The 14741-nt window shown below is 44.3% G+C and overlaps 2 protein-coding genes across 6 annotated transcripts in view; one reads left to right on the forward strand and one right to left on the reverse strand.

Annotated features, from left to right (window-relative positions):
• Window positions 1–782: 782 nt before the first annotated feature.
• The window catches only part of LOC123374077 (placenta-specific protein 9-like), a 29487-nt gene continuing 15528 nt past the window's right edge, over window positions 783–14741 (reverse strand). The window contains exons 2-4 of one of the 4 annotated variants that reach the window (XM_045023529.1): window positions 4689–4789; window positions 2331–2448; window positions 783–1145 (exon numbers count right to left, since the gene is read on the reverse strand). In XM_045023529.1, coding sequence (XP_044879464.1) covers window positions 1135–1145; window positions 2331–2448; window positions 4689–4789 — 230 coding nt within the window. In that variant the 3' untranslated portion in view covers window positions 783–1134. Of the gene's footprint in view, window positions 1146–2330; window positions 2452–4688; window positions 4790–14741 lie in introns of all 4 variants that reach the window. The other 3 variants (XM_045023531.1, XM_045023528.1, XM_045023530.1) reach the window with 3 other exon arrangements.
• The window catches only part of LOC123374075 (putative threonine dehydratase), a 114650-nt gene continuing 103820 nt past the window's right edge, over window positions 3912–14741 (forward strand). The window contains exon 1 of one of the 2 annotated variants that reach the window (XM_045023527.1): window positions 3912–4079. In XM_045023527.1, coding sequence (XP_044879462.1) covers window positions 3960–4079 — 120 coding nt within the window. In that variant the 5' untranslated portion in view covers window positions 3912–3959. Of the gene's footprint in view, window positions 4154–14741 lie in introns of both variants that reach the window. The other variant, XM_045023525.1, reaches the window with a different exon arrangement.

Consider the following 14741-nt stretch of genomic DNA (forward strand, 5'->3'; position numbering starts at 1 on the left):
TCAAAATTTTCAAGAGAGTAGGAGGTGAGCTGGAGCTGTGAAAGGGAAAGATTTAGGAAAAATGCAAAGCCCTGTTAACTGATTTCATTCCTTCCACTCTTATCTACTAAAACTCAGGCAGGCGCCTGTTCCTAGGATAAATTACATTGTTTACACTGGGAGAAGCCTAGGCCTTCCAAATTCAGGTTTGAAACAAAATGTAAGCAAATACCTGTTGGTGTTATTCTGGGGAGAGGAGCCTGGCTGAGTCCTAGGGATGGGACAGGAGGCAAGTGACTTCAAACTCTTTTCAAAACCTGCTTTGCCTACTGTGGTTTTACAGCTCAATTAGTCTTAACCTTTGCCTAGTAAAACCTTCCTCAGAATAAATTTACCTTCACCTAATAAGCTCCTTGGCCTTCAGCATTTAGATTTTTATTTGCTGTGAATGCCTCCATCTTTGGCCTTGGAATGAGTTCAGCTCCAGATTTGGTTCTCACCACAAAAAGGCCGAGGGAAGCAGTGTGACGCTGTTATAATAATGTTACTGCACTTCCAGTTTAGGCGGTAACAATGTATCCAACATTCTGGATTCAGATATTCAGGCAAAGGTAGGGATGTGCTTGTATCCCAAGTCAGAATACCCCTAGTTCTGTCTGTTCTGCCAAAACAACCTAGCAGTGTGTTAAGAAAATTCTGAAAGGAAACCATAAGTGAATACGTGTCTTCACCAGTACACACTGGTGACAAGAGCTGAATTCTTAGGTAGAAAGGAGTAGCAGCTGCTTCCTGGACTTTGAGTTTGTGGTAGGTGAGCTTGTCAGGTGTGATCTGGCCCAGGTAATAAGAAAGGATCAGGCTCAAATTTTCAAAACTGCTGATCTCAAGGCATCATTGAAAATCCCACCCTCCAAATGCAATTTTTGTCAAGTGTGGGGTCTGGATTACTTGTAAGATAAAGCTTTAAAACAATGTCTGAAAAGCAATTATTTTTATTACAAAGCACAAATGCAAAGTAATTGACTTCTCAGTGTTCTTCATCCCTCTTCAATCTCTAGAAATCCTACAGGGCTTATTAAAGCAACAAAGTGAAACTGTCTGACAGCCATGCTTTGGAATATTATTAAATTCTGTTCTCTTCCATTGTCCTGGTGTTCAGCTGGCATCTGTGGGAAGAAGATTTGATATTATTTTTGGTGATATGGAGGACAAATAGATACTTCACGTGTGTGAGGTTTTTTGACACTTTAAAGAACAAATAAGAGACTGGCTTTAAGTATGAGAGAGGCTCTACTGATTCATTGGGTCACAGAGGGGAGACCCCTGCAATCTCTCCGCAATTCTTGGACCATTCAACAATTTCTTCCCTCCCCCCACAATAGTATATACTATACCCTGTAAAATATAAATAACACTATCTTCGTTCCTAATTCTACAAATCAGGTTACATCTGACTTCCATTCTATAGTCCCTCGAACTTTTTCATTTTTGGAAAAAATTCTAGTTAATGTAGAGGAGAGCCTTAATTACTGACTAGTAACTGCGGTTAATGGAGAGGCAGCAAGGTCTAATGAATAGGCACAGGACTGGGATGCAGGAGCCCTTGGTCCTAAACCCAGCTCTTGATGCTGACCTGGAGACAGATTTCTCAGGGGGGCTGAGGCACTGGACTGAACTCTCACATGAACCAAGGTCCATCGTAAACCTCAGGCTCCATGTGCCAATTCTTGCAAGGCACATTTCTGCAACCTGCCTTCTCAAAACACCCAGCTGTGTGTGCATTAAATAGCCAAAACATTCACCAAAACAAAACCCAATATTTCATGCACTGGTTTTTTTTTTCCTTTGAAGAGCGAATGGGAGAGAGAACAAACCACATGTGACCGATATTAGTCATTTCACTTAATGCATGACTGGCAGGTGCTCAGCTACTAAGGTGATGAATGCAATAAAAGATTTTGTATAGAAGTAATAAGGAGTCAGGTGGCACCTTAAAGACTAACAGATTTATTTAGGCATAAGGTTTCATGGGTAAAAAACCACTTCTTTCAGATGCATGGAGTGGATACAGACTAACATGGCTACCCCCTGATACTTTGTATAGAAGTGTGACCTCGTGGAAGTCACTTCACCTCTCTGGCCCTGCTGGTTTGCAGATGCTCTCCATGCATTTGGTGTTCAAGCTCTGCATTTCAAAAGAAAACTCAGGCTATCAAAAATGTAGTCTCCCCAGTGATTTTTCAAAAGACTATATGTGGGGCTACAACTGGGGGAAAAAATCGGATCCTTTGGTGTAGCATAACAAAAATTATTGCTGACCTTACTACATACTATCCCTAGGAGATACAGACCATCAAAAATGTCCACGAGGCGGGTTCCAGGAGCGATGGGGGCACTCCATGCTGTTTCACTGATGTCCTTCAGTAACGTCTTCACTTCTGACTCTAGATACTCGACTGTTTTCTCTACCTGCTAATAAAAATAGAGGCAAGGAAGTCAGGATAGGAGGGGAAAAACTATCAAGCCTGCTGGTAAAACAACTAACTGAGGGTCAGGACATTAGCTACAACTGTGTTTAAGTCCTGTACTCATCCAGTCAGTTGAACTGCCTGTTGGTTAATAACTTTTGTGTCATACTGACCTCTGGTGGCCATGAGAGATGAATTTTCATTGAATTTTTGTTTTTGACATGTAGCAGCTCAATAAACTGAACTGTTTGTAATGTTGGCTTTTGGAGGGTGGGTTAGAAAGGATGTGTGTGTTTGAGCCAGCAGAGCACCTAGGAAAACACAACCAATGGAGAAGCTAGGTCAGAGGTGCTGGGTGGAGGGATTGCCTGTTAAGAACTGAGAAAAGGCAGATTAGGTGCCACCCCATGTGCTCATTGAAAACACTTGGTGCTGAACATAAATTGTGTATTGCAGGTGCTTCCTACACTATGGCAAGACAATAAAGGGCCAGACTTGACTAGAAATCCATTCACTGCCTTCATTTGCATTTTAAGCATCTGCAAGAGCCCAGCCTTCTTCAGCCATGAAGTCTGCAAGGAACTGGTGTTAATGTTCTCACACAACTAATAATGATCTGATGCATGGATCGGCAACCTTTGGCACGCGGCTTGCCAGAGTAAGCACCCTGGTGGGCCGGGCTGGTTTGTTTACCTGCTGCGTCCACAGGTTCGGCCAATCGCGGCTCCAACTGGCTGTGGTTCGCTGCTCCAGGCTAATGGGGGCTGTGGGAAGCAGCGCGGGCCGAGGGATGTGCTGGCTGCCACTTCCCACTGCCCCTATTGGCGTGGAGCGGTGAACTGCAGCCAGTGGGAGCCGCGATCAGCCGAACCTGCGGACGCGGCAGGTAAACAAACCGGCCCAGCTCACCAGGGTGCTTACCCTGGCGAGCCGTGTGCTAAAGGTTGCTGATCCCTGATATGATGTGACAGCTTTGGATGGGCACTAGGAGTAATTAAATATCAGTGCTGTGAGCTACAATATAAACCCAGTCATAAATTTGACACCTCAGCCATCAACACTGATGTGGACACAGACCCTTTTGCCATAGGCTTTTCTCCAGTCTAGCACCTGGAAATAGGTAATAGGTTTGTTAACCTTCCGACCATGCTGCACAAGCAATCTTCACCGCAGACTTTTTGGGAAGAATGAGGATGAGAGGGTGGGGGTTGAGAGTGGAAACTTTCTTGGTTTGAAGGGGTAGGGTGGACTAGTCCTGTCCTGGGACAATCCAATATTCAAAGAAATTCTATTTGCAGCCTATATTATGAAGCACTAAGAAGCTGGGATTGGTATGTTGAAGGTAAATTTTATAAATCATTTATAAAGGGTGAATAAGTGAAGTCTTAGTAAATAGTTAATCAAGGGTTGAATGTAATAAGTCAATATGATCCTTAACCATGGCTAGCCCCATTCAATTAGCCATACCCTGCCATGCCACACCTGTGCAGGCTGTAGGATTTTTAAGAAGGGATGAAGCCAGCAAAGGTGGGCCTATCAGAAAGAGCTACAGGGACGTGGCAAGGCCAGGCTCCAGGAAGGCAGCCCTGGGGGGCCAGTGTTCCTGAAGAGGACCAGGGAGAGGAAGAAGTGGTGAGTGACTTCTTCTGTTCCAGGGGAGATGTAGTCTAGTCCTGGAGGCAAAAATCTTGTGTGTCAGTGCTCTGGTAAGGAGGAAGAGAGACTTGATTTAAATTAGCTGCAGCCCAGGTGGGATGGAAGCTCATTGTGGTTTCTGTTGTGCTTGGATTCCCAGGAGGAAATAGCCCAGGGAATTGGTGCTGTGGTGATGGCTGACAAGAATGGCATTGAGCCTGGGAGGGATAGAAGAATTGTGTAAATTGATTTAACATAGAACTAAACAACTGCATGGAAAGACGTGTCCCTTCCTTTTTCTCTCAGGTCTAGCCTAATCTCCATGGAAGTTCTGGTCTAGCTACTTACAGATGTCCTTGGGTGAAATCCTGGCTCCTCTGAAGTCAATGGCAAAATTCCTATTGACTTCAGAGGCACCAAGATTTTATTTCCTGCCTTTAAGCATTTAGTTCTCTTGCAGATAGTGCAAGAGCCCTTGCCCCATCTGGAAGGTCTGGCTAAACTGAATTTGGGAAGGAAAACTGCCTGAAAATGTGGCCTTTTGCTCCACCTTTTTGGTCAGCCTATTGGGACTAAGGTGTGGGGTCAGGTGGCAGCAGTTCTTACCTCTTCGATTGCATCTAAGTGCCTATGGATTGTGTTGTGTTCATTGCACCAGTTGCTCCTCCCTGAACTTCCAGGTGGTACGCTGACAGGATCTGCAGCAGCTGTGGAAACAATTACAGTGATGTGATAACTTTTCATCAGGCAGCACAGCTTGGAGTTCTAATGACTGAAGGGCTCTTGGGATGTTAAAGAGAATGCAATGAAACACCAACATAGGATGTTTGAACTTGTGGTCCTAATGACTAAGCCCCCTAAGCCAGGCCCTGGGGTGTTACATTGTGGTACACACACTGGGGTTGTTGCGATCAGGCTGTATGCTTTTTGAGACCATTGATTTTCTTCCGTGCCATGTAGCCCTTGTTGTATGCATATTCTATGCTTTCCATAACATTGCTGTATCTCTACTAATGTATATCCTGATGGTCAAGGAGGTGCAGCTGTACTTCCACATGACTCTATACCAGCCTTTCTCTAAGGAAAGTGGTGTACCCTGGCCTGGAAGGACATACAGTCTGTTTGGTGATGCCTGTTGCCATTGAACAAGTGTCTGTTGCTCTAGTTTCACAGCAGGGAGGATAAATAATCAAGACATGTACAAATGATGTTTTGTTGACAAATGGTGTGTCTGTGGAGCTGTTTATAATGTGGTTAATCTTTGTTTATCTGCTTAGTAGTGCTGTTGATTGTTTGCATTGCTCTTCCTCTTAATTTACTCAGGGACTTGATTGAGGGAACTAATGAGCTCCTTTTCACTTCATATTAGTGCACTTTTCATTTTCTTGTCTGTAGCCTCTGAGAGGACCTGGGTATGGGTTAGGAGTCTGTCAGCATTCATTCATTAATGTAGCCATCTCATGATTTCCCTTTAATAATTCTTTTGTGTCTATGTGCTGCTGCTTTAGGGTTTTGTAAGCATTTGTGTAAAATCCTATAAGAGCTATTACATTTTTTTTAATAACTAATGGTACCTCCAAAAAGACAAGCATTTCAGCTGGGAATGCTGAATGTGAGAGGACAGTCTTGTGGAAAAGGGTGTGAGCTGCAGACAGGTGGTATGGTGATATGCAGGAGATCAGAGTAAATGATCTAGGCGTTCCTTCTGGCTTTAAACTTCGTGATTCTAAACAAATAATGAGTTAATTTTAAGATGCTCCTATTAAAAGATGACTGACAAACACTAAAGAAATAGCGGTGAAACATCTTGTAACAGTGACACATTCTGCTATTTAAAAGGGCCTGATCTAAGGCTCATGGAAGTAATTGGGAGTTTTTTCTATCAATACCTATGGGAATTGCCTCAGCCCTTATATCTGGTGGCTACTGCTGGCACCAGCCCACAAGGCTGAGAGAAAAGTAGAGGGTGGCCAAAATGTAGAAGAAGAATATCTACATGGCTCAACTGAAGCCATACGGAGAGGGAAGGAGTGGGGGATGCTAGCTCCCAGAAATAAAAGACCTGGGATCTCACTGGCAGACCATTGGCATATGAGCAAATTCAAGTCCTGAAGACCTGTTGACAGGTCCTTCTTTAGGGACCCTTTGTCCCCCTTCACAGGGGAGAGGGAGTTATGGGTTATATCAGGTAGTCAATTATTTTGTCATGGTCCAGATTTCTTGGTCAAGCCATAGTCAAGGTCCAGCCTCCTGAGAAGAAAATAAGTAAATAAAAAGATTCTGAGGTCTATTCAAAAGCATCTGGTGGTCTGGATTTGGCCTGGGGTCCACTCATTGACTACCCCTGTATTATATGGTAAGTTTCTTGTAAAGCTGCACTGGACCCACTTAAATGCCCACAGAAAGAGCTGGGGCAGAGAGGGCCCTTCTTCACTGTTAAATTAATAAAGTTAAGCCTGCCGCTTAAATCATCCATATGTTGGTCTTCATTTTCCTGTGTGTCCTGATCAATGTGAGTCATAGCTTATGTTTAAGTTCTTCCCTACAACACATGCAGCCTCCATTCCCCCACAACATCTAAAATCTATGAGCACCCCTAGTCTCTCCCCACACAATATCATTTACCTTCTCTTTGCAATAGGCTTTCCTAGAAACCATGTTTGTACAATCAGAAGAAAAATTTGCCAAAGTTGCTCTGAGTAACTTTCCTATAGTTGAGTGAAGAGATTTTATTATTTCTTATGTCATCTGAGCCTACAGGCCCACCCTGTAGAGCTTGCAACCCAAAAAGATGAGACTGGTAAAGGCTGGGAGGGGAAAGATAAGAACTTGCGAGGTGAAATGACTCATCCAAGGTCACAGGAACAACTGGGATGGGAATCATTGGGCTCCTGCCTCCTAATTTAGTGCCCTATCCACTAGCCCATTCTGCCTGTCTTCTTGCTCCACAATATAGAGCTCAATTATCAGAGGGGTAGCCGTGTTAGTCTGGTTCTGTAGAAGCAGCAAAGAATCCTGTGGCACCTTATAGACTAACAGACGTTTTGCAGCATGAGCTTTCGTGGGTGAATACTTGCATCCGAAGAAGTGGGTATTCACCCACGAAAGCTCATGCTGCAAAACGTCTGTTAGTCTATAAGGTGCCACAGGATTCTTTGCTGCTAATATAGAGCTCAGTATCTCCTCACTTTAAAGTTGTCCCAGTTAATGTTGTTTCATTGTTGATCAATTAGAGAACATGCTTGTTTAAAGTTGTGCAATGCTCCCTTATAACATTGTTTGGCAGCCGCCTGCTTTGTCGCCTGCTTGCAGAAAGAGCAGCCCGTTGCAGCTAGCTGGTGGGGGCTTGGAACCAGGGTGGACTAGCAACCCCCCATCAGCTCCCTGCTCCCCTAAATTCCCTGTGTGGCAGAAGCCCAGCAAGCTATCAATTACCAGCAGTTCAGCTGTCCCTCCCCACACTGCCAGGTGCTGCTCCTGCCCTCTGCCTTAAAGCTGCTCCTGGGAGCCTCCTGCTTGCTGTGTGGTGGGGGGCGAGGGAGGAAGTGGGAGGGGGGGCTAATGTCAGGGTGTCCCCCTCCCCCTGCCCTCTGCTTACCCCATCTCTATGCACGTGGGGGGACACAACAGACCTCGGGATGAAGGGAGCTTGCTGGCAGCAGCTGCTGTCTCAACTTGCTGACCTACTTAAAAAGGCAACGTACTTAGACTGGGGACGGAGTACTTAAAGGGGCAATGTGCATCACTGTCTGTCTGCCATGCTGTCTCCCCTCCCTCCACTTGTGCTGCCTTGTAGAGTGTGAGGCTACATTAACAACAATGTGTTAACCCTTGAGGGCTCAGCCGAGTGCTAGTTCATCATTTAGCAGTAAGGCATTCCCCGGGAAATAGCCCACCCTTTGGCTTCACCACTTCAACCAAGCTTCACAATCATCGTTGCTGTGTACAGTATTAAATTGTTTGTTTAAAACTTATACTGTGTGTGTGTGTGTGTGTGTGTGTGTGCACGTATGGATGCCCCCCGGGTTACACAAATCTGCACTTATGGAAAAAGTTCCGTAAGCTAGAAATAGGAGGGTGTTTTTTTGTGTAATGGTCGGGGTATACATTTCCAGGTTACACACAATTTGAGTTACGCAAGGTGTTCCGGAATGGAACACTTGCGTAAGTCAGGGAGTGTCTGTATATATAATATAGCCTTTTGTCCAGTGAAAAAAATTTCCCTGGAACCTAACCCCCCCATTTACATTAATTCTTATGGGGAAATTGGATTCGCTTAACATCATTTCACTTAGTCACATTTTTCAGGAACATAACTACAATGTTAAGCAAGGAATTACTGTAGTGCTTACTGAGAGAGGGCAATTTGAATATTGTATTTCAAATACACACTTCTTCCAACTCAGAGCTCTAGTCAAAATGTCAGTGATCTCACTCACCGTCTAGCTTAGACCTACTTTACGTTGTCCAAATTAACTTTAAATAAACTAGTCTCAGAAGTGATTCTTTGCTTACCACCTTTTCCAATCCCCCTGCTCTACTACAAGCAGTAGGGAGGGGAAATGGGTACAAAATTATATATTTGCTGCTGAATATTCTATTGAATTTCTTAAGTACAGTTATAGAGTGGCTAACAGCCACAATAGTTACACTAAAAGTTGTCACTTGAACAGAATCTTAGAAATGTAGGGCTAGAAGCGACCTCAAGAGGCCAGTGAGTCCAGCCCCCTGTCCTGTGGCAGGACCAAATAAACCTAGACCATCCCCGAAAGGTGTTTGTTCAACCTGTCTTTTAAAATCCTTCAGTGATGGGGATTCCATAACCTCCCTGAGAACCCTACTCCAGAGCTTAATGACCTTCACAGTTAGAAAGTTTTTCCTAATAACTAACCTAAATCTCCCGTGCGGCAGATTAAGCCCATTACTTCTTCAGGTCCAGTGAAAGTAGAACAAAAACGATTGTCTGTTCTCTTTATACATACCACCCTTCACATGATTGAAGACTGTTATCTGATCCCCCCGTCATCTTTTCTCAAGACTAAACACGCCCAATTTTTAACCTTTCCTCATAAGTCATGAATCTTTTATCATTTTTATTGCTCCCCTCTGGACTCTCCTTAATTAGTTCACATGTTTCCTAAAGTGTGATGCCCAGAATTGGACACATTACTCCAGCTGAGGCTTCACCAGTGTGGAGTAGAATGGGACAGTTACTTCCCATGTCTTCCATATGACACCCCTGTTAACCCACTGCAGAATGATAATGGCTTTATTTTTTTTTTTTGCAGCTGCATCACATTGTTTACTCATTCAGCTTGTGATGCTCTAACCCCGAGATCCTGTTCAGCACTACTACTGCCTAAAAGTTATTCTCCATTCTGTAGTGGTGCATTTGATTTTTTTTTTCTTCCTAAGTGAAGTACTTTGCACTTGTCTCTACTGAATTTCATCTTGTCGATTCAGACCAATTCTCCAGTTTGTCAAGGTCATTTTGATTCTAATCCTGTGCTCTCAAGTGCTTGCAACCTTTCTAAGCTTAGTGTAATATGCAAATTTTATAAGCATACTCACCACTTCATTATCCAAGTCATTAATGAAAATATTGAATAATACCAGACTCAGGACTGAACCCAGGCAAGACTCCACTAGATAACTCTTTCCCAGGTGGACAGTGAAACATTAATAACTACTCTGAGTACAGTCTTTCAACTAATTGTGCACCTATTTGATAGGAATTTCATCTAGACCCCATTTCCCTAGTTTGATTATAAAAATGTCATGTAGGCCTGTGTCAAAAAGCCTTACTAGAATCCAGATCTATCACATTTACTGCGTCTCCCATCCACTAGGCTGGAGTGTCACTGATAGAAGAAATTTTCTGAAGCTAGATTAATTTTTTCTAATCTCGAACGTGATCTGGTCTTTATTTAAGCACTGACTAGCCCATTTTAAAATAAAGACCATTTCCATTCTTCTCTTTGAAGGTAGATTTTGGTTTGTTTCAGTGAATTCACCAATAGGTGGTGCTGCTGGGACTGAATCCTACTAAAGTAATATGCCAATTTAACTCTCAGCAAGGATGGCTGGAATTTGACTTGTACATAGCTACTAACTATTCTGCAAATGGATACAGAACAATACAGTCATCAATATTTTGTTGCTACTATTGATGTTCTGGAAACACTTTTATGCTATCTTAACTAAAAGTAAAACCAGAGTCTGGCTATAAGAATTGACTGCATAGATTAATTATGAAACAGTAATTTGTCTCATGTACTTGGGGCTTGACAGTTATGCAAGACTATCATAATGGGGTAAGCTCCATTCTACTGAGAGAGGATAATAAAATCTCTCTCCGGCTCCAATATTTACAGATTTAAGCCTGACTGATTCAGCAGCATGGCAAATGGTAACCTTTCCTGTCTAGAAGACCTAGGTCAAGAAGAATTGCATGTGTACCTTGCCTGCTGCTATTGTCAAAAGTTACATGTATGATTCTCATATATGCAGTGTTCTCATTCCCAAAGCTGACTTATTAACAGAGCATAGTGGTGGGTCAGATGTGAAGGAAACTGTTTCTAATTCAGCTTGTTGAGAACTTCCCCAGGTTTAACCACAATGGGTAAATGCTGTAAAAGTAAAATGTGTGGTATTCACATAATTCATGCAAATGGAAAAGAATGTTGCTATCTATAATAGCCTCTGATGTACACTGAATTCTTTTGTTCCGAGCTTAGCACAGCAAATGCAGGAAGGTACCCCCATGTAAAAATACCACAATGGAATATTATTCTCTTTAGTGTTGATTACTGGGATAATCTAATGGTAGGTGGCTGGATCAGGAGGCTATGGGAAGGTTTGAGTAGGGACCCAGCATCTGTGGTGTACATTTGTTAAGGTAAAGCTGACCAAAGGCTACTTTAAGTGTCAGATTCATTTGAGTTTGCTCACTTTATGGAAACAGAATGCAAGGAAGTTAGTGTTTAGCCAATGCTGCCTCCTCTCATTATGATCCTTCTAATGTTCATGTAGCTTATAGAAAACACAGGGCTCTATTGGCATGAATGGAAATGTAACTACTTGTGCTGCTGGACATCGACTGTGACCTTGGGGTTCTCTCTGCTTCTCTAACTCCTCCAACAGTCTGCAGTGCCTGGAATAACTAGATTTCCTTGCATCTTGGCCCTGACGTAGCAGCCATGGAGAATACTGCTGACTATGATGTGGCAAAATGGGAGTTAGAAGCAGGGATGGTACAATTAGGCCTTCTTCAAAGAACCAGCTTTTGTCTCTACTTTGCCTTGTCTGTCTGGGTGCCAGTGAGATTCTTTTCTGTAGGCGGCACCTCAACATGATGTTGCTTGACCTGAGTGCTGCTCTAAACAGGTGTTCACTGGGTGGGGCCAGGATGAGTCAGCAGTCCTTCCAAAGTTGGGCAGGTACACTTCATTGGGAGATCAAGAGGACAGTCAAAGAGTGTAATACAAAGAGTATCTCAAGATAGCTGGGTAAGAATTATATCTAAAGGTGGTTCTGAAACTCAGACTCCTTTAGTGTGTTTTTATGGAGTTTGTTTCAGGAATAAGTGTGGATGGGGGAAAGTGCAACTATAACAAGTTAACAAGAGCTAGGTCAAGAATAAGTCAGCAGCTACAAATCATATCCATGTAGACAAAGCACACCTGAACAATTCAGGTGTTCCAATGCACATGCTCTTCTATTACAGAAAAGTCATGTTGGAAAACTTGGATTTAGAAGTGCAGTAGAATCTACACACTCTCCCAGAGTAAAATCTTGATAAGCAGTTTATAATAAAGAACTCTTGAAGGCCAACTGCTCTTTGTACTGCAATACATAGATTTTATACACTATTACATAGATGAATACATTTTCAAAAATAACACATGAATTTTTTGCGGGGTGCTCAATTTGATAGCTTAAAGGGGCCTGGTTTTCAGAGGGTGGGACAATGTTTCAAATTAGGCACTCAAAATCACTAGTCACTCTTGGAAATTTAGGGGTGTGTGTATGTATGTATGATTGACCCCTGGTTGTCAAGCTATTCTCCAAGAGACAAAACTTTGACGTAATGATCTTGTCTTCCAAGCAGTTGTATTTACTTAGCAGACTAGATGTTTTGCAATAATGTTTCAATCTGGAGGAAAAAAATCAGTAGTTTGGGGCCAAATTTCTCTCCAAACTCAAATGCCAAGACCCCTGGGATACAGTCTATTTCTTGCAAGCAAAATGCTAAGCAGACTCTTAAAACTCAAACTACTCACTCTGGAGGTCGACATCTTAATATTCAAACATTTTTTACAACTCTATGTGAAATAGCTTAACTATTAAGAAAGAGGGCTTATTTTTCAGAAAATTTAGTCTTTTTGCAGTAACAGGGTAACTACATTCACATGCTATCAAGAGTTAGTTTCTATGACCATTGTATATGCAGTTGGAAACTTTTAAAAGGCTGCTACATGCACTATGCTGTCCTTTTTCCCCATTCCCTTTCCCTTGATTAAAATCTCTGTACTGAATTGTCTATGCCAATGAGTTGAGTAACTTTAAATTCCTTGTGGTACAGCCTGTAACTATAGAGGGACCAGGAAATTGTTAGCAGTTTATTCAGAGATTTACCAAAAATCTTTCATGGAAATGCAGGAAAGAGATGGAGTAATTTGGGATAGATTCTGATCTAGTAGGTCTTTTTTCCATCCCTAGAGGACAGAGCTTAGTCTTTTAATAGGGGATGGTTACAGTAATTAACTGTTAATTCATTTGAGCTTAGCCAAAAGACTAATGTGAAATAACATTGCAAACCTTGGTGAGGTTTTTAGGGCCATGGCTGCTGTTATACCTGACCCACCTTGGGCTCCTTCCTCCCCTTACCAACAGTTGCAGTCTGTCATTGTCTACAGATAATTTTAACAGCATATGGAAGCTATCAGCCCCCAGCTCTAATATATCAGATTGTTTTTTCCAATGTCCCCAGTGTTACTGCTGCCATGGGTGGCAAGTTTTGTAGAAATGTTGGTGGTGCCCAGAACCCGCCCCCCAAACTCCGCCCCCACCTGCCTAAGGCTCTGGGAGGGGGCTCAGCGGGGGAGGTCTGGGGTGCAGATCCTGGGCTGGGTATTAGGGTGCAGGAAAGGTGCAGGGTTCAGGCTTTGGGCTGGGGCAGGGGGTGGGTGTGCAGGAGGGGGTGAAGGGTGCAGGCTTTGGGACGGAGTTTGGGGTTGGGAAGGGGTGTGGGAAGGGGTGCACCTTCTGGGGAGGGAGTTTGGGGATAGGAGGGAGTACAGGGGTGAAGGCTGTGGGACTGAGGATGAGGGATTCATGATGCAGGAGGGGGCTCAGGGCAGAGGGTTGGGATGTGGGGTGATGGCTGTGGGGCTGAGGATGAGGGGTTCATGATGTGCAGGGGCTCAGGGCTGGGGCAGAGGATTAGGGTGCAGGGGGATGAAAGGTTCATGATGCGGGGGCGCTCAGGGCTGGGGCTGAGGATTAAGGTGCAGGGGGATGAGGGCTCTGGCTGGGGCTGAGGATTAGGGTGTGGGGGGATGAGGGGTTCATGATGCGGGGGCACTCAGGGCTGGGGCAGAGGATTAGGGTGCGGGGGGATGAGGGCTCTGGCTGGGGATGAGGGGTTTGGGGCATTGGGGAGGCTCAGGGTGAGGGCGGAAGGGCAGAGTAAGGGCAGCCTGCCTTGCCATTAGTGAATGGCAGGCGCTAGGACCCTGCGGCAGCAGACAGCAGTTCTGCCAGGAGCCGATCTCCGGCAGCACAGAGCAGGCAGGGGAGAGGCGCCGCGCTGCTTTTTGTCAGGCAGGGACACGGCGCGGTGGGGACGGGGGGACACGCGGAGGGGGGTGTGGCAGGCGGGGGCTGGGACCTGCTCCAGGCAGGGATGCAGCGGGGCGGTGGGGGGGAGAGGCCCGCGGGGGCCGGGGCCCGATCCAGGCAGGGCCGGGGGAGAGACCCAGCTCCAAATATTGCTGGAGCAGGGCACCCGGTCCTGAATATTCCTGGAGCCTGGGCACCGCAGGTGTATATAACCTGCCGCCTATGCTGGTTATTGCTACCACTGGTGGAAACAAGTAGGGTGACCAGATGTCCTGATTTTTAGGTCTTTTTTTAATATAGGCTCCTATTACACACACCCCCATCCCAATTTTTCACACTCGCTGTCTGGCCACCCTAGAAACAAGTGCTGTAGACAGAGCTCCGGGTGGCTGCCAACATGAAGCACCAGGTTTGGGTGATGTGGTTGCTGAAAAGCCAGCAGCCACATGTGCCTTGTCTACACTAGCAGTCCCACTGTTACTATAGCTGGATGAGAACTGAACTGGTGTAAATGATTACACATGATGATGACAGATAATCAAGCCCATAACTTTCAGTAATGGGTTGAATGTTTGCCATGCTGTACCAGTAAATGATGTGTACATTTGATATTGGGTTACATAGTGATTTTAGACATAATGTGGCTCATCAGCTGAAACTCTTTGCTTGATGACATGTAGGGAAGAGCTCTCAGCTGTAGATATGCATATGGGCCAGTCTAATTCCAGTTATAACAGTAATTTCCTGTAATTGCTTTCAAAAGCTGGCTGTGACATAGCAAACTTAAAAAAAAAATCTACTTGCACTCCTCTGTGG

Source organism: Mauremys mutica, chromosome 7 (assembly GCF_020497125.1).
Source record: "Mauremys mutica isolate MM-2020 ecotype Southern chromosome 7, ASM2049712v1, whole genome shotgun sequence".
In the NCBI taxonomy this organism is placed as follows: domain Eukaryota; kingdom Metazoa; phylum Chordata; order Testudines; family Geoemydidae; genus Mauremys; species Mauremys mutica.